The sequence below is a fragment of the Tursiops truncatus genome, chromosome 6, assembly GCF_011762595.2.
Source record: "Tursiops truncatus isolate mTurTru1 chromosome 6, mTurTru1.mat.Y, whole genome shotgun sequence".
NCBI lineage: Eukaryota > Metazoa > Chordata > Mammalia > Artiodactyla > Delphinidae > Tursiops > Tursiops truncatus.
In genome coordinates this window covers 115,289,948-115,309,704 of record NC_047039.1, presented here as the reverse complement: position 1 = coordinate 115,309,704, position 19,757 = coordinate 115,289,948, and the positions used below count along the sequence as shown (strand labels likewise).

Below are 19,757 nucleotides of genomic sequence, written 5' to 3'. Positions count from 1 at the left end.
TAAGAGCAGGTTTAGAAACAGTAAACACAGACGTCACTTCATCGGGAAGGAAGGCATGAGGTGATGACCGGAGAGGGGTTTCTGCTCTGTGTGCAGCAAGAAGAGCGGCTAACTTCTCTGACAGACAAGCCTACAATTTTCTTCTTAAGCTAAAGATGTGATTTCCTAAACTAAACAAGTAAACCCAAAGTCCTCTAGTGTTCAAAACGCTAAAAGCTGGTTATTTGTCCTTTAAAGAATGATTGGTTATACCCCGACAGCAGCAAAATCCATGGGGTGTAAGTAACAGGAATTTTACATTTTCCCCACGTTTCATTTCAAAGAAATTTTTCAAAAGAGCCAAACAGCTATTAACTAATTTCCACCGGTAAAGACTTTCAGACAGCGAGAAGTGTGTGGCCCCAGCCCCAGAGCCAAGGACCCGCCGAGGTGCAGTGCCAGGGACTTCAAGGCCAGGCTCCAGGTATGCCACCATGGGGCACCACCAGCTCAACACCGACGAGAAGACACATTTCCACCAACATTGCTGGAATCAGGGATCATAAAAAGGCCACGTTGTGCAGAACGACGCCACCTGCATGCAGCCAGGACACAGGGTCACCTCCCACTGGGAGCCCCATATAAACACGCATGGCTCGCAGGACTCCTGACCTTGGTGGGCAACTGCACCCGACCCCTGGGGCCGCCTCACTAGAGCGCCACAGGGACACAGCACACTGGCCCCGCGTCCTGCCCACTCGGCACCAAACGCACCCTCCCCCACCCCCGCCAGCTGGCCCTGGCCACGCACACGCTCACCTTCTGCGTCAGAGGCCAGCGTGCCCTTGACTCGGAGATCCAGGGAGTCCAGCGAAACCTCCATGTACCCCGTGCCGTCGCTGGGTGCCATCTGCTCTGCGCTTCCCGAAGACGATGCATACGCTTCGGAACCTGCGTTCAAAGGCACACACGTCAAACACGGTGCGCCGGGGCCTCGCGACCCACGGGAGGCGCCATGGGATGCTCGCGAGCCACTCAGACAACAAACACACATAGCATCCGGGCCCCCATCCCGCACTTCTGCTGGTTCCCATTTCCGCACGACCTCCCTGGGGAGAGGGCAGCCGTGTCGAGGAAAGCAAAGGTGTGGGCATGTGGAAACACCTTTCTCTACAAACACACCAGCTAGATAAAAGCTGATCAAATAATCAAGGACACATAAAAACGTCGTGCACATACGTTCTGTGAATATTACTTTAAAAATATAAGAGTAAAATGTGAATGGCAGCTTTGAAAGACCAGCTGCTGTACAGCAGCTAAAGAAGCCCCAGACGTGCAGCGTTGCTGTGGAACCAGCCCAGCCTCAGACACCTGGGCTGCAGGATCCACAAGGAAAGGCTGCAGGGCCGCAGGGAGCGTCCTCCTGCGAGAAGGGGTTTACGAAGCACATCACCCACCGAAGGGCAACACAATCTGAACACGCCAAGGAGAGGAATGTGTGTAAGTGAGGAGCCCGTCAAGGGAGGGGGCGCCTGTCCACAAGTCCCAGGAGGCCCACCCAGGTAACTGCCATTCTAAGGGCATTTCAATGAGGAAGCCTGTGAAAACATGCATTTACACAGGATAATACCACCACCAGCAAAGGGCAAACACCCATAGTTCAGAGCCAAGTTTTAAATACTTGTCATCGACATGTCTTCAACGATGGGAAATGAACGAGCCATAACACAGAGAGGTTTGGTGCCCAAAGACTCTGAATTCAGGTCACAGTCTGAACCTAGATCTGACAGGAAGGAGCCAACCACCAGCGAGAAATCATCAGCAATCTGAGGAACTGAGCAGCCTTTGTGCGATTTTAAACGCTTTACAGGAGGAAATAAAATTCAAACTCCCGTTTAAATAACTATTTAGCCAGGCATTCTACACATTACACACATGATGGTGAAGATGAAGCCTCTGCCCGAAACAACTTCTAGTCTTGGATCTACAACGGCTTTTGTCAGCCGACAGCAAAAACCACCCGGGGTATTCTGATCCTGGCTGATGATTCCTGGTTGAGAGACAAGGAAACGTGAGTGAAGGAGAGGAGGTTCACGGGACACGCCCATGTGCCTGGTGGGTCAACAAACCCCACCAGCCACCTGACTCCAGCCTGAAACTGACTGCCACACACGGGCCTCCGGCAGCCCTCTGCATTTCAGGGGCAGCTCTGTAAACCTGCTTCTCTCTCAGGGGAATCTAGAAGAACGCTAAAATAACTGTGCAAGACAGAAAGAAGTCCTGCAGCTTTGCGGTGCTGGTATAGAGAAAAATCAATCAATAAAACAGACTAGAAAGTCTAGAAACAGCCACACGGTGACTGTCAACAAAGTTTCAAAAGGTTAAGTGAAGAAAGAAAAGTCAATGCAACCAATGGTGCTGGAACAGCTGGAAATGCACAGGCAAAAAAGTGAGCTGCCCGACAACACACACACACACACACACACACACACACACATTCACACACACAAAGTGGATCAGAGACCCACATGTACGGGCTAACTATAAAACTTCAAGAAGAAAACATGGGACAAAATCTTTGCATCGTGGGTTGGTTAAGTCGAAGATTTCTGAGATCATGAAAAGCATGAATTTTAAAAGAAAACAAGCCATAAATTAGACTTCAACAAACATTTTTTAAAACTTTTAGTAGGTGCACATACTTGCAAAACATCTATCTCGCAAAAGACTTGTATCCAGAACACTGAAAGAAGTCACAACTCAGTGAGAAGATATACGCTCGGATTTTAAAGTAAGCAAAAGGTATAAACGCATTACGAGAAGACAAACCCTAAGATGTGCAACCTCGTTCTTTGGTAGGTAACCGCAATGCGACAGCACCACACACCAACCAGCAGCGCTGGAATCAGAGACTGACCGCGCGAGCGCTGCGGGGGCCCATGCGGGGCTGGACCGCTCCCGTGCTGCTGACGGAACGCAGAGCAGGACGAGCGCTTCGGGAAACAGCTGGCAGCACTAAGAACTGAGACACACAGCATGACCCAGCCACTCTCCACTCCTAGACGTTTACCCCAGACAAACGGAGCATTTGCTCTAGAAACACGTGTACACAAACTCCGCAGCAGTTTATCTGTAAGGGCCAAAAACTGGAAAGAGACCAAATGTCCAAAAGGTGAGGGATAAACAAACCACAGACAGCTGCGCGTGGAACACCTCCCGCCAACACCACCACGGACGACCCTCAGTTACTCTCGGAGAAGCCATAGAGAACGATCCACCCGTAAACGTTCTCCACAGCGCTAACCCATCTGCGGAGACGACGTGGAGCAGAGGTGCCCGGGCCGGGGGAGGGCTGGCTGCGGAGGGAAGGTCTCTGTCGCGCAGCGAGGGTGGCAGGGGTCTCCTGTCACATGCACGTGGTGAGGCCCACCAACCGAACACCTCAGCAACACACACTTCAGGCTACGCCAAGTCCTCCACGGCAAAGCTGCAAAGACGGGGCCCCTGGGCCACTAACTTTGACATCATGCCCTTCCCAGCTGTCCCTTTAACAAGGCTACCTCCAGATCAAGGGAATCTGAGCAAAGGGCTGAGAGCCACTGTGTGGAGCAGGACCCGGCCCGCACAGGACACTGAGGGCGGGACACAGGGAAGGTGGGGGCGGTCAGCGTACAGCCATACCACGGGGGCCTGCTGGAAGGAGACCCCCTGGCATCACCTGAGGGTCTCCAATAAAGCTGTTTCTGATGCTTTTAGTTTTTTAAACAGTGGAGTCTTCTGTTCAAATGAAGTCCTACACAGAACCCCAGCCCCAAGCCCCCCACGGCCTGCTTCCGCCCGGGGTCCTGTGTGTGGCTCTGTGTTTACCTAGCACGGAGCAGGGCTTCTTTTTACTTCTCCGCCTCCTCTTCCTCGCTGGCTTGATCCAGGGGCTGTCAGGCTTCCCTTTCCTCTTGAGAAACTTCTTCTTGATGCTGGATTCAGAACTCTGAGAACCAAGGGAAAGGAACAGAAAGAGCAAAGCATGGGCGCTCTGAAAGCAAAAGTTCTGTTTTCTTGCCATATCGTGATAATGCAACTAGAAAATTAATTTCACTTTTAGACATTTTTCTAGGTCACATTCTCAAAGACACTCATGCTTTTCCCTAAATATCACTGTAAGCTCAGTTACTTGAGTTTGGCACAAAAAAGAATAAGTGAAAAAGTTCTACCAGTAACTAAATAAGTAAGTTCAGTAAGAGAATCCCCTTTTAATTACGTGCACCCATTCATCTCGCTCATGAGAAAAGGAACAAACAAAGCCTCAACGTGCATCAAATCTATGTCCAAATTAGCCATTACATGGAGAACAAGGAAAGAAATGATCATTAATTTACAACATTTCGAGATTCCTGTGAGTACATGTGTCTCAAATCTAGACGCAGAAAGGGCATCTAACTGCCACGAGTTACACAGCAGATGCAGAGCATGAACCACTAGCCTTTCTAACGACTCCACCACCAGGATCTCACAACCCCTGTTAACTATGGATAGAAAAAGAAATTTTAAAATGTGTGTTCATGAGATAAAAGGATACACTAAGGGTGGCTCACTGGCCTTTCCAACAGTTGCCCTGGAGCCCGAGCCCTCGTGCTGGGCCCCCTGAGATGCCCAGGTGCCCTGTGCTCCCTCCAGCACCTTGTTCCTGCGCCCCCTTCACAGCAAAGCTCCGGGAAGAAAGTCTGCCAAGAGCAGCACCACAGCTCCCTGCGCTTCAGTCTACGACCCCAAAGGAACACGTTTATCGCCAGACACAACAGCCCTCCCAGTGCTCGTCTCCGCCACCCACGTGGCCACTTTCTCCTTCTCGAGGCACAGACTCCCTTCCCAGCCCTGCCCGATGGCCTGGGTGGCCCGCAGGCTCCCCAGGCTCCGCCCTCCCACCACAGCCCCGCCCTCTGACCCTGTCCCCGTGAGGTCGCATCGCTCGCAGCCCTCAGCTCTGAGCCACATCCAGCCCGCAGAGGGCCTGAGGTTCCACCTCGGAAGCCTCGATCTTCCCTCGCCCGGTCCACCCGGCGGCCCCTCCCTGGCTCTCTGCTCAGCCGCTTTCTCTGCGGCTCCCACATGGCTCCTCTGCCAGGAGCCCCGCGTCACCCGCGCCCAGGTTACCAGATCAGACTCGTCTCCGTCCTCCTCCTCCTCCCCGGTGCCGGCCGACTCCTGCTCCTCTTCAGATTCGCCCTCCATCTGAGCAGCCCCGCCAGGAGCCAAAAAGAAAACAAACCAATGAGAGCGGCTGGTGGCAGGCGATCTGACCCGACACACCTTGGAGGTGCCCCCGCTCCCCAAGAGCCCGGCCCGGAAGGGCTGCCCCCATGCCAGGCTCCAGGCTGACCTGGACCACCGATCCGACGTGACTCGAACGTATGCAGATCAGTGCGCATGAGAGACTGCACTCACCGCAAAAAGGTTTTCAGAGGCCACAGACTAATATAAAACGCAAAACCTACCCCCCCGACCCACGAGCCCGCCCAGCCCCAGGGCCTCGACCTGCTGCCAGTGCTGGGCACCTGCAGGCGAGCACGGGAGTGTCTGCCTGCAGGGGCAGAGCACCCAGCACGCTTCTGCGTCTTACTCTCTTCTAATGAAAAGTACGCTGTGGGATCTTTCCGTAACAGAACAGCAGAAGCACCTGGCTTCACCTTCTCTACCTACACAGGAGCCGCGCGCCCCCTCCACCCCTCCCCGCGCACCCGGCTGTGGCTCCTCGAGGGGCCACGCAGTGACCGCACCCTCACAATCTCACAGGAAGGGTAAGACCCTCCGGACAAACAGCAGACACGTGCTCCCACCCGTGCAGGACGCTCCGGGTGCGGGGCGCCCACAGGGCACCCCCAGGCCCTCTGAGGGGCCGCACCACCTCCCGAGTGTCTCCCACGCGTGCTCCTCCATTTCTCCCATGCGTATTGTGTGACCACAGCCCCAGCCTGTACTTCCACTGGGTCCTTGCTTTCTTAGTAACTGCGGAAGCTACACACACACACCGTCTGTTAAATATGTTATAAACATTCTCCTATCAAGCTCTATAGGCTCTGCTTCTGCTATTTCCTTTTAAAGTAAAGCTTCTGGGCTTCCCTGGTGGCGCAGCGGTTGAGAGTCCGCCTGCCGATGCAGGGGACACGGGTTCGTGCCCTGGTCCGGGAAGATCCCACATGCCGCGGAGCGGCTGGGCCCGTGAGCCACGGCCGCTGAGCCTGCGCGTCCGGAGCCTGTGCTCCGCAACGGGAGAGGCCACAACAGTGAGAGGCCCGCGTACCGCCAAAAAAAAAAAAAAAAAACTTCCGGGGTTTTCATCTGGACAAGTTGAACCTCTCAGTCTCTCCCTTCGTGGCTTCTAGGTTTGTGTCTTAAAACAGAAGGCCTTCATTTGAGATTAGAAAAACGGTTTCCAACCTTTTTCCCACGCTTAAATATTTTGTGTTGACACTTTACATCTTCTGGAGTTTGCTTTCTTAAATAGCAGCCTTACGGGTTTATGATTCACCTGCCCTGAAATTCGCCCTTTCAAGCACACAGTCCAGCGGCCTTGAGTGGACTCAGCGTTGTGCAGCCGTCACCCCACTATGCCAGAGTGCAGGGCACATTTGCTGTGCACCTTGATCTAAGGGCCGGCCTTCACTTGGCCCCCAATTTTCCCAACAACATTTATTGAAAAGTTCATGATCCCTTGCGAACAAACTGAAAACCCAACCCTTACAACAAACTGTATCTCTGCAGACAGACAAGTGCACCGTGGCCACCCTGCTCCGCGCTCTCATGGCTCTGCCGTGCCTGCACGAATCCCCGCTTGAACCCCCTCCGTATCTGTTCTGCTAACCTCTCCCCCACCCCCCAGCCCGTTCTCACTGTGAACGGCTCCCGTGTCAGCTGGTCCCACAGAAAATCCTGTGGGAATTTTGATGAGAACAGCTCTGAATTCATGGATAACATGGGGAAAGGGAGATGAAAGAATGGATCTTCTCATTCAGACAAATAATGGGTCATTCCATGAACTTATTCTTTTTTTTAACCTCTTTCAGTAAAGTTTTACTATTTTCTCCTTATAGATAACACACATTTCTTGTTAAATGTATTGCTAAGCACTGTGGTGATATTAAAGACTGACAGCTAATTTTTAGGTGTGATATTGTGGTTTTGTTGTTCAAAGAATCCTTACCTTCTAAGGACCCACACTGATATACCGGCCTCAAGACCGTCCAGGTGGAGCAGGGACTCTGGCAAGCACCAGTGGCTGTACATATGCACAGCCTGACGTGTTCCGTTCAGGAGGTTAACAAGTATTGTCGGGTGTTTACTGATATTATTGACAAGCTGTCCTTATATTTTCCGACTGGCAGGACCACACAAGCTCAGCTCACTGGCTACAGCAGCCGCTCAACTGGTTTCCTTGGATTTCCTTAGATGGGTGATTATATTCCCAGCAAACTCCCTTGTCCTTTAAAAGATTAATGTTTCCTTCCGGTTTTCACCTTACAGCATCACAGCAAGAATGACCAATGTGGCGTGCTCGAGTGAGGGGAGGAAGTGGCAACCCGCACTTTTCTTTTCTTCCTTTTTTTTTTTTTTGGCTGCATCGGGTCTTACTTGCAGCACGTGGGACCCTTCGATGTGGCATGCGAGCTTCTCTCTAGTTGTGGCATGTGGGTTTTCGCTCTCTAGTTGTGGTACGTGGGCTCTGTAGTTGTGGCATGTGGGTGCTCTCGTCGAGTCGTGTGGGCTCAGTAGTTCTGGTGCACGGGCTTAGTTGCCCCGTGGTATGTGGGATCTTAGTTCCCTGACCAGGGATCGAACCCGCATCCCGTGCATTAGAAGGTGGATTCTTTACCACTGGACCACCAGGGAAGTCCCAACCTACACTCTTTTTATCACTGGTATTAGCAATGGTTTAAAACTTTCGCCATTAAATATAACCTTTTTTGTAGGATTCTGATATCTTTATAAGAAGCTTTATTTAAATGTTATCTTTAAATTTCATTGGGTAGTTTCTTATTTTAAAAATACTGAGCAGTGAAACTACCCATCAAAGTGGGCAGATTAACAACTTCCAAAACTCCTGTGACTGTAAAGGGAGGAATAAGGAATAACTCCTTATAAGGAATAAGTACTTGAAAACTGCACACACAGCAGCTACAGAAACAGACGTGAGGCGCTTGGGGTGAGAAGGGAGGGGAACACCACAGCTGGCACCTGACTGGACAGACGGTGTAGGACTAAGCCAGGCAGAGGCCACACAGGGCGGGGGACCCGAGCCAGCAGGCCCCGTGAGCGCCCGAGACAACCTGCACCCACCTGCCCCATCCACACCAGTGCGGAGACAAGGACACCGGTCATCGGTGAGGAGTCAGCCCCCTACATGGAGAAGGAGGCACCGTGCTAGCCACATACACACAGGGCCTCACTTGCTACAAATCGACTTTTTAGAAGGACAAATAACTACAGAGATAAACAGCTGGGTCCCAAACAGGCACTACACAAGAGAAGGCATCCAAACAGCAAATAAACATACAACAAAGTACCCAGGGCTTCCCTGGTGGCGCAGTGGCTGAGGGTCCGCCTGCCGATGCAGGGGACACGGGTTCGTGGCCCGGTCTGGGAAGATCCCACATGCCGCGGAGCGGCTGGGCCCGTGAGCCATGGCCGCTGAGCCTGCGCGTCCAGGGCCTGTGCTCTGCAACAGGAGAGGCCACAACAGTGAGAGGCCCGCGTAGCGCAAAAAAAAAAAAAAAAAAGTACCCAAGCTTCTCGGAAACCAGGGAAACGCAAATCAGAACTGCAGTGTGAGAGCGCTCAGCCGCGCCAGGAGGGCAGCCCACCAAGTTTACAAGCCCGTGATGCACACACAGGACGTGCAGCTCCCCTCGCGGATGTGCCAGACGTGGGCAACAGCCCCGCTGGAGCCCCGCACACACCCGTCCAGAGGGGTGCGGCCCCACTTGGCTCCCAACGCTCTGGCCTCAGAAACTACCGAGAACAGCCAAGGGCTGTGGGGGCCCGTGAGTCCGTGAACACGCGCCGCTGCAGACACTTACACCTGCGGCGTGGCTCCCTCAAAGGAGAGTGAGAAAGGCAGGTAACATCCCAGGACTATTATAACCCTGGAGGGTCTCCGAGACCCTGGGCCACCTTAAAAACCACCATCACACAACAGTGAAAATGAACTAACAGCATAAATAAATCGCACAAACACAACACAGAGTAAAACGAGCCACACTCAGAAAAAGGAGTGCCTCCTGCGTGATTGCACCGAAGCCCAGAACAAGAGCAGAGGCAACCCTGCCACGGGGACCGGAGCGGGGCGCCACCCGCGTGCTCCTGCCCTGGGCACCGCTGACCTGTGCCCCGTCCCCAAGTCCACGCGGCAGGGAGCTGGACCCTGTGACATGCCTTCCAGTCTCTCTCCTTTGCTCCGCTACCTCAGCAGGTCCTGCGAAGAGCTTTCCTGGAGGCCGCAGCCTCCCCTGCCCTTGTCCCCTGATACACGGTTGTGTCTGGCTGACTTTAAGGCAGGTTTAGCCTCAGAACCGGCTGGCGTATCTCCCATCTTTCTCGTCTCCGGAACAGGTCACATAACAAATCCATGACTCTCTGTTACTATCACTGATCTGTTTAGATCTGCTCCTGCCATCTTACTTTGTTTTCCACATTTTCTTCTTGATTCTGCTTTTATTTATTTCCTGATTCTTTTGTTAGCTTGATACCCATTTAATTTTCTTCCTTTGTATCAGTATCTAGACTAACTCAGTGTTACTCAGTGTCTAGATTCTTTCCGGAAGATGAGGACCTCCATCAAAATAGAGAATCCAGAGATAGACTCACATTCAAATGCCGCGTGGTATGTGACAGAGGTGGCATTTTAAATCAGCAAGGAAGCAAATGTCAGTCAATAAACAGTGCTGGCACACGCGGCTCACCATGTGAGGGAGGCCACACAACCCTGACCTCACGTTTTGTTCAAAAAGCTTTACTGAGGTATAATTTATATACCATAAAATTCACCCACTTTGACTGTCTCTACCTCACATTTCATCAAAAATTCTCTGAATCAAATGTTTATATATAAAGAATGAAGCCCACGAAGAGTTAGAAGATAGCTTACATCAACATATTCTAAATCGCCACAGGGAAACGTCTGTGTATTGTAATTAGAACCCCGAACCCAGAAATCATACAGAAACAGACTAGCAGCCATGAGCTCTGACATCGCAGCCAAGGCTGGACAGCACACACAGCTCCGAGCAACAGGTCAGCCCTGCGCTCCCGTAAGGCTGCCAGACCACATGACCCAGCGGAAACGGGGTCGCTAGACAACAAACCCTGACAGCCAGTTGTGTGCGAAGCTGCCCGGCGCATTCAGACCTGCAGCAAACACCGAGATACGGGGACATGCGGATGAAGCCTGTCCCTCCCAACTCACCGCGGCAGAGACCTGGAGATGCCCACATTCTACCTCTCAACAAAGCGCATGCTACGAGCCCCGAGTGCCGCCTCTAACAACAGGAAATGGCTTTACGGGGGGGGGGGGGCGCACCCACTGAGGGGCCCGGCCAAGAGCAGCTCGTGGAGCCACAGGCAAAGCTCCTTAAGGAGGCTGGACGTCCAGAGTCAAGTCCCCACTGCAGGCGGCAGGGAGTACAGGTCTGTAAAAATCACCGTTCAAAATACCACCACAAGAATTAGGAGACTGCTTCCTTCCTACACGAAAGGGAAAAAATAATAAAAGATGGAAGAGAAAAAAAAAATAAATGATATCTTAAATCATTTTAAAATTTCCTTTAAATCTCTAATGTCAGCATTTTCTACCAATTTATTTTTGAAAAATTATACCTTAATAGCTGGGCCAACATTTAAAATTTTGCCCCAAAACCTGCTAAAAAATAGAACTGGCATAAATGGCTAATATGAATCTGAAATTTAAGCAACACTAAGAAAAAACATGGCCAAACTCCAGAAGCTGAAAGAAAATGCTTTACACACGTCAAAGGCTGTACCCACAGGGCTGATGCAAAGTGCAAAAAGCTAATCAACAAAATCACACACTTCGAACAAGTCACTGTTGCCACAAGCTCACTGGAACGTCTCTGCCCATCCTTAGTTTCAGAATTACTCGTAAGGTGTAATGGTCCATCTTAAAGATGCTCCAAAGTTTTCTCAGACAAGTCTGAGGCATGGACAGTAAATCCACGGCTCCACACGTCTGCCTGGCTCTCAGCCGCAGTTTCGCCTTCGTGTCTAACTCACCCCTCCCCCAATCAGAAGGGCCCCAACAGCAACAGCCACTCTGCTCAAGTCTGCGCCCGGCACCCCTGGGCCCCCTGAATCACTGAAACCGTACAAGCCCCGTGGTCCCTGTCATGTTGCGGCAAAGACAGAAATGAGGGTCTTTTCTTTTCTGACAAACAAGGAAAATAAAGGAGCCATGGGCAGGCTATGGAAACAACATAAACTGGCCTGAAAGAGTTAATCAATCCTAGCTTTTCTTTTCTTTTTTTTTTTCCCCTTGGCTGCACTGGGTCTATCGTTGCTGCAGGCGGGCTTTCTCTAGATGTGGCGAGCGGGGGCTACTCTTTGTTGCAGTGCACGGGCTTCTCACTGCAGTGGCTCCTCTTGTGGAGCACGGGCTCTAGGGCATGCGGGCTTCAGTAGCTGTGGTTCGTGGGCTTCAGTAGTTGTGGCTCGCGGGCTCTAGAGCGCAGGCTCAGTAGTTGTGGCGCACGGGCTTAGTTGCTCCGCAGCACATGGGATCTTCCCGGACCAGGGCTCGAACCCATGTCCCCTACACTGGCAGGCGGATTCTTAAGCACTGCGCCACCAGGGAAATCCCAACCCTAGTTTTATTTTAACTGTTACTAATCTGTAGTGTCTGTAACTAGACTTATCCTTCACAAAGCTAACCTCTAACACTCTCTGACATTATGTGAATTACATCCTGCACTCCCCTGTAGGAAATCACCCCTTGTAGCGTTCTGCATTTTAGAAATGCAGCCGATAACCCAGCCGATAACAAACGGACCCAATTACCAGGCTGCCTGTCACCCGTTTTGAAATAATGCAAGAAGAAGAAAAATTCAAGACCTTCATTACTTTGATCCTTATCACCTATCCGCAGACTGCAAGCTCCACCTCTAAGACCTCTCCTGATTCCCCGGGGAGGGGGGGGGCACAGTTCTTGAGGCACTAGCCTGCTGTGTTCCCTTTTTGCCTGGCAAAGAATAAAGCTATTATTTCGTTTCCTCCAAAACTCTGTCTCCACATTTCTGTTCGGCACCGGTGCACAGAGAGCCAAGACAAGGCATCACCACCCCCAGCCGGTGCCACGCCTTCAGGGCCACCAAACCGCCAACTCCGAGCTCGTCCTGGGTGGACACGGATGAAGCGTCCATAACAAGGACACGCCAGCACACGTACCACCCCACAGGCCTGTCAGCAGCCCTGGGCACTCACTCCACTGGGAGGACAGAGGCCTCACCTGCGGAAGGACCACACCTGTGCCGGGTGCCTGGGACACCGTGCCAAGGCCAAGGGCAAGCCGTACTGGCACTCGGTCAGCCACGGTTAGCAGTTTGGGTTATTAATGGTATTATTCCTGTCACTCCCAAGCCTAAAAATGCTCAGGCCGTTTACTTCCATGAACGCTGCACGGGAAGACAAACACTTCTCTGATGAAAATAAACTACCTAAAAATTCAAGAGAAATAAAATACAAGAATCCCAGCCAGAAGTAAACAGGGGGCTTTATTAAGGCCCAGAAGCGCCCAGCCGCCACCCCTACCCCCGCCAGGACCGAGGTCTGCGGTGTGCGTCCCGCCCACCTTCTGGCTGCGGTCAGGCTCCAGCGCACTCTCCTTGGAGGCCCTGCTGCCCTCGGCAGGGAACGCGGTGGCCGGCTGGGCGCCCTGGTCCTCATCCTCCTCCAGCTCCTCCGAGTCGTCCTCCTCAGAGTCCATGTCTAGGCTCTCCCCGTTCACGTGGAGGGAGCCGTCACCCAGGTCCTTCTCGCCCTGGAACACGCCAGAAGCCCACGTCAGGACCCCACCAACTCCTCGGGGCAAGGCCCACGGGGCGGGGCAGGGGAGGGGGTGGCGACTGTGCCGGAAGACGAGAGCTTGGGGCGGGCGGGGGCCACCCTGGAGCAGAGATGGAGGGCAGCCCCCGCAGCCTGGCCCGCACCCTTACCTTGGAGCCCACCGTGGAATGAGTTATGCTCTTAAACATCTCAATCACCGTCCTCTGTTTTAACACTTTGGTCTTTTTCTTAGGAACCAGGCTATAGGTTCCCATTCTTCGTTTTTTCTTCCGAGATACTGCAGCTGCTAAAACAAAAGGCAAGCAAGCTAAAAAAAAAAAAAAGTCAAAAGGGGACGAGAGAAGAAAAGAAATGCCATTCAAATGTTTTTAGAGGTAGGTGACAGTTCACAAACTCTCATCACCAAAATCATCAGCACTCAACAGTGTCTTAAGTTGCACAGAGAAAGCTGAAAACCCGTCACAGATACAGGATTTGTCCACAAGGAGACACCGAGCTGTACGGAGGGCAAACGTGAGCACCCCCTCCCGAGCAGGCAGCACAACACCAGGAGACCCTCAAGCTGGCAGGAACGGGCCCGGGTGCACCTGGGACAGCCTCTGAGCAGGGCTCTCCGAGGGGCTGAGAAGGAAGGGCCTCCTCCAGACGCCCTCCTGCTCGTGTGTCCAGAGGGTCCACCGCCGACGTGCAGCCACTGAAGAGTGGACTTAACACCACTGTCACCTGGACCCGCCATCCTCGCTCAGCACTTCACAGACCACGGGGAAGGATACTGGAAACAAGGGCCCAGCGAGCTATCCCTGCACACAAGGGCCAGGGAGGGAGAGGCCTGGGAGCAAGGTCTCCTGACAAGCGCAGCAGTGGAGGGGGTACCGAGCAGGGGCTTGGGGACTCGTGGCCCCTGACGCCATTCTGGGCAAAGCAGCCCCAGGTTTACTGCTTTGACAGAATGAGGGTCTCTGTGATGTTTTATTTGTGTAAAAAGTTCCAGGGTATAAAAAAAAAAATCTGAAAACCACTGCTTTAAACACGGAGGAACTCCACGAAAGGGCTGAAAGAAATACCTTACGTTTTATTTCTACGAAATGCAGAGAAGGGATACGGGGAGAAAGGATGCACGTCGGCCATGGGCGCCGGGGGTCAGAATGACAGCCCCTCGCAGGTGCGTGGCGAAGCCAGGACACTGAGGACAATCGCCACGTGGGCCACACGTGTTTACGTGGAAACGCCGACCGTCCACGCGCTGAACGGAGCACAGGTGAGCTGGCGGAGGTGCCCCCCCCAGGAGGAGGCGGGTGGGTTGTGAGCTCCGTGCAAACTTGCCATCTCGTCTCCGCTCGCGCCGCAGCACGACGGCAAGAGCAGGCCCTCCGGGGCGGGGCTGTCACCACAGTGACAAGAAGAGATGGCCCGAAAGCGTGTACTTCCTGTGACAGCGTAATGCACCGGCCAGGGGAAGTGGGGAGGAGGAAGGTTTGAAGAACGAGGCAGGCAGTTCCAGGTCTGCAGCGACGCCGTCACACAGGGCCACGTCCCCACGGGCCCCTGCTCCCCCCCCCCCACCCCGGGGTGAGGACGCTGCAGGCACAGCAAGAGGGGCCTGCCACCTCCCTGGGGAGGGAGCCGGGCAGCTGCTGCAGGAGCGCCAGGCACCAGGCTGTTCACACTGTCCTGAGCCCGCAGGCCCCGTCTCCGCCTCCGGCCCTCAGGTAAGGAAACAGAGGCAGAGAAGGACCCACGTGGGAAACTGCTAAACACACTCAGCATTTCTGTTTAGAAAACTTGGATTGAACAGATAAGGAAATAATAAAGCTAAAATAGGAACAATCTTAATTTTTATTAAGATAAAAGATCCTTGTGGCTTGCAGGATCTTAGTTCCCTGACAAGGGACTGAACCCACACCCATGGAGTCCTAACCACTGGACTGCGAGGGAATTCCCCAATCTTAACTTTTTAACAGAAGTACCGACTCCTGACATTCCTTGCCAAGCCCTACACACATGGGTTTAATTCCACAGAGACATGCAACTCTGTCCAGCTTTAACTCTTTGAAACAAATAATACTGAGTCGAAATAGACCAAAAGTTGGAGGTGGTGGGGAGACAGACTGACCCTGTTTTCTAACCAACCACAGCGCTCCAACAAACAGAACAAGGACTCCCTGGAGACACAGCTAGTCCCAGGACTGGGGAAGGACAAGACGGGCTGGGTCCACCTGGTGTAGCCAGGAAGTCCTCACAAAGTGATGGGGTCACATCGGAGGACTCAGGAGCCAGCCTGAAGGGCAAACCTGGGGCAATTTGAACATGACGGTGACGGACTGGAGCCCAGAGACTCACAAAAGGATCCGTGAGTTGAGACAGTGGCAAGGCTGGAAAGGGGAGGCCCTTCATTCCAGCAGAAGCTCCACTAGGAAGTAAGGACAGGGCAATGGAATTGGAAGCCATCCTGGGACGATCAGTCTGGGAGTGGGTCCCTAGATGCTCAAGCTGCCAGGTGGGACCATGCAACCCTCTAAGTCCCGTCTCCAAAGACACAAAGGACAACAACCCAAGGGCCTGTAGACCCAGCCCTGCCGCAGCAGGACCAACACCCACACCCCACTCCCAGGGGACGCAGCAAGGACACACGCCCCTCGGGGACGGCAGTGACCCGAGCCTGACCCGGGAAGACAGCAGCGACCCCAGGGGGACGCTCCAGATGTCCAGACGCACACTAAGGGACTGCAGGAAGCCGGCCAGAAATGCCTCCTGGGACAACTGACTGGCAAAGGCGAGCGGGGCCTGAGGCCTGGACGACGTGTCACACGGGGGGCCCTTTCAGGCTCTGACACTACAGCGACTGCCCGAGAGGGCGCCACGCACAACAGGGACGCGCCCAGGGCCCCATGTCTGCAACTTCCACGCACGTTCAGAAGTAAACGTTACACGCTGGGCGGGAGAAGGATGCGCAACTGTGCACGGGGTGGAATGGAGGGAGGGGGACGGGGGAGGCCACAGGCATCCTCTGCAGAACCTCTGGTCTGAAATTACTGATAAGCAACAAGTGTCCTGAAAGTCCTAAGGAAGACAGGCCCCAACCAGCACATGACCACCCCAGGGCAGCCCCTCGGGGGGCCGCCTCCCCCTCATCTGTGAGTCCTCAGCGATGTGAGCCGGGCCTGGCAGAGAGGCCTGTCTGCACTGGAGGGGTCTGCAGAGGAAGCAGGCTCTACGGGCACGCCTGCCACGGCAGCCTCCCTGGGGGCCGCTCACCAGCGCCCCCCTCCTGCGAAAGGCCCCACAAGGCACCCGATGCTCCTCCACGCCCCCAGGTGAGCGTGAGGAGAGGTGGCTCGGGGTGGGAGGGGGCCGCCCCACGGCCACCCGCACCTGAACCACGGCGCCCCTGCAGTACTGAATCCATGAGCTGGGAGACTCCTCAAATCCAGAGCCCTCCACCCAATCAGACCAAGGCCGCAGACTGTCAGAATGAAAACGATCTTCACCTGGAAGCTGAAAACAAGCGGAGGACGCGACACAGCACCGGGTGAGGGTGGAGCGGGGCCCGCGTCCTCTGTGGTGCAGGCTCGGGACACGCCCGAGAGAGGCGGCGGCAGGTTCCCTTTACCTGTCTGTGCCTTCGTGGTGGCCACGTAGCACTGGTTTTGAGGTAGCGACTGGTGAAGGGGCGGGAAGGGGGGTAAAAGCTGCTGTCGTCCAAAATCCGAGGCATTTCTGCTCAACTCCTCTTTCGGCTCCTCAGGGTCACGGGCGTCCCGGCCTTCCCTGGGGTCCTTACTGGCCGCGTGCTTCAAAACAAAGACAACGCGACAATGACGCACAGGCAGGCAGCGATGAAACAGCGTGCCTCTCCCACCAAACCACTCCCCCGAGAGATGTGCGCTGAGGAGAGAGGGGAGAGCGCAGAAACCCGCTGCCACCAGAGCGCCTGTGACAGGCGCGGGTCGGCGTCACAGGCCAAGAACAGAGTCTGCGTTTCTGCAGGGAAGTAGCAGCGGCTGTGACACATGCGGCACCCAGAACCGGGACCGTCTCCCACCTGGGCCTTTACAGAAAGCCAGCCAGCCTGTGATTTAGGTAATAAACTATGACTACGTTTGCAAATACCCAGACGGGGCACATTCCAGGTGATCACGGCTACACAGTGCACATCCCCCAAGTGGTTTTCACGCCACGACAGATCATCATGTTACACCTTAAAGACGCTTTTGCTCAGTTTTACCCATTTCCTCAGTGTCTCGGCCTTAGCCTTCTGAGACCACAACAGCCTGTGATGTGGACGTCAACCCCCTGGCACCGACCAACAGCCCTGCCTTTGCTCCGGACACCACTCAGCACCCCACCACCACTTGCTTCCCCAGAGTCACCTACAGCCTTGAGACAGTCTGATCTCAAACCCGATTCCACTGAACCACATTTCGTTGTGCACAAAGCAGGTGTGATCCTTCAATGTATGGGGCAGGGAAACTGGACAGCCACCTGCAAAAGGATGGAGGTGCACCTTCACCTTATACCACTGACAGAGATTAACTCTGAACAGATCAAAGACCTAAAACTGTAAGACTCCTAGAAGAGAACGGGGGAAGCTTCATGACATTGGATTTGGCAATGAATCCTTGGATATTACAACAAAAGCACAGGCAACAAAAGAAAAAAGATAAATTAGACTTTATTAAAATTAAAAATTTCTTATAGGGACTTCCCTGGTGGTGCAGTGGTTAAGAATCCACCTGCCAATGCAGGGGACACAGGTTCAAGCCCTGGTCCGGGAAGATCCCACATGCCGCAGAGCAACTAAGCCCATGCACCACAACTACTGAGCCTGCGTTCCAGAGCCCGCGAGCTACAACTACTGAAGCCCGCGCGCCTAGAGCCTGTGCCCCACAACAAGAGAAGCCACCGCAGTGAGAAGCCCGCGCACAGCAACAAAGAGTAGCCCCAGCTCACTGCAACTAGAGAAAGGCCGTGCGCAACAACGAAGACTCAACGCAGCCAAAAATAAAAAAATAAAATAAAAAATTTCTTATAAATCAAAACCACAATGAGACATCACCTCACGCCTGTAAGAATGGCTATCATCAAAAAGACCACAAATAACAAACGTTGGAGAGGGTGTGGAGAAAATAGAACCCTAGTGCACTGCTGGTGGGAATGCAAACTAGTGCAGCCACTATGGAGGTTCCTCAAAAAGTTAAAAATAGAACTACTATATGATCCAGCAATTCCACTCCTGGGTATTTATCCAAAGAATACAAAAACAATAGTTCAAAAAGATAAATGCACCCCTGTGTTCACTGTAGCACTATTTATGATAGCCAAGATGTGGAAGCAACCTAAATGCCCGTCAACAGACAAATGGATAAAGAAGATGTGGTGTATTTATACACACACACAATGGAATATTACTCAGCCATAAAAAAGAATGAAACCTTGCTGTTTGTGACAATACGGATGGATCCAGAGGTACTACACTAAATGAAATAAGTCAGAGAAAAAGACGAATACCATGATTTCACTTATATGTGGAATCTAAAAAGCAAAACAAATGAACAAACATAACAAAACAGAAACACTCATAAATACAGAGAATAAATAGCGGGTAGAGAGGTGGGGGAGGACAGACAAAACAGGTGAAGGGGATTAAAAAGTACAAACCAACAGTTATATAATAAGTAAGTCATGGGGATGTAACACACAGCATGGAGAATACAGTCAACAATACTGTAATAACTTTGAATGGTGACAGATGGTAACTAGACTATTCCTGGTGATTCTTTTGTAATATATAAAGATATTGAATCACTATGCTGTAAACCTGAAACTAATATATTGTAAGTCAATTACACGTCCATTAAAATTTTTTTTAATTTCTATGCATCAAAGGACAAAATCAATAGAAAGAAATGGCAACCTATAGAATGGGAGACAATATTTGCAAATTATATATCCGATAAGGGAATCATGCATAGAATATATAAAGAACTCTACAGCTCAACAACAACAAAAAAAACCCAATTTAAAAATGGGTAAAGCATCTGAATAGATATTTCTCCAAAGAAGACATACAAATGGCCAAAAAGCACATGAAAAGATGCTTAATTTAACATCACTGATCATCAGGAAAATGCGACTCAAAACCGCAATGAGACCACCTCACACTCCTGGGATGGCTACTATCAAACAAACAGAAAACAAGTGTTGGTGAAGGTACGGAGACACTGGGGCCTTGGTGCGCTGCTGGGGGGAAGGTAAAATGGCGCAGATGCTGTGGACAACAGCGTGGGGCTTCCTCAAGAAGTAGATGGAATTATCCTATGATCCTGCCAATTCCACTTCTGGGTGCACACTCTGAAGAATCAAAAGCAGGGACTCGAAGAGCTCTTTGTACAACTGTGTTCACAGCAGCATCGTTCACGACAGACAAGGGGTGGAGGCAACCCAAGTGCCCACTGATGGATGATGGATAAACTAAATGTACATGTGTGTATACGTACACGCATGCAATGGAATATTATCCGGCCTTAAAAAGGAAGGAAGTTTTGACAGAGGCTACATTGTCTCGAGGACATTGTGCTGAGTGAAACAGGCCAGGCACAAAAGGACAAATCCTCATATGAGGGAGCAAGCGTAGTCAATCCGAGACAGAAAGTAGATGTCAGGGCCCAGGGCTGGGGGTGGGGAAGGGGAGTGAGTGTTTAATGGGGACAGAG

General features: G+C 52.4%; 1 protein-coding gene across 10 annotated transcripts in view; it reads right to left on the bottom strand.

The window, feature by feature from the left end:
• EHMT1 (euchromatic histone lysine methyltransferase 1) overlaps window positions 1-19,757 on the bottom strand; it is a 146,218-nt gene that overhangs the window by 46,898 nt on the left and 79,563 nt on the right. For 8 of the 10 annotated variants that reach the window (XM_073806874.1, XM_033859211.2, XM_033859212.2 and 5 more), the window contains 6 exons: window positions 16,655-16,835; window positions 13,194-13,351; window positions 12,830-13,018; window positions 5,131-5,208; window positions 3,847-3,967; window positions 799-930 (listed from right to left, as the gene is read on the bottom strand). In XM_073806874.1, the coding sequence (XP_073662975.1) occupies window positions 799-930; window positions 3,847-3,967; window positions 5,131-5,208; window positions 12,830-13,018; window positions 13,194-13,351; window positions 16,655-16,835 (859 nt within the window). The remainder of the gene's footprint in view (window positions 1-798; window positions 931-3,846; window positions 3,968-5,130; window positions 5,209-12,829; window positions 13,019-13,193; window positions 13,352-16,654; window positions 16,836-19,757) is intronic. The other 2 variants (XM_073806872.1, XM_073806871.1) reach the window with 2 other exon arrangements.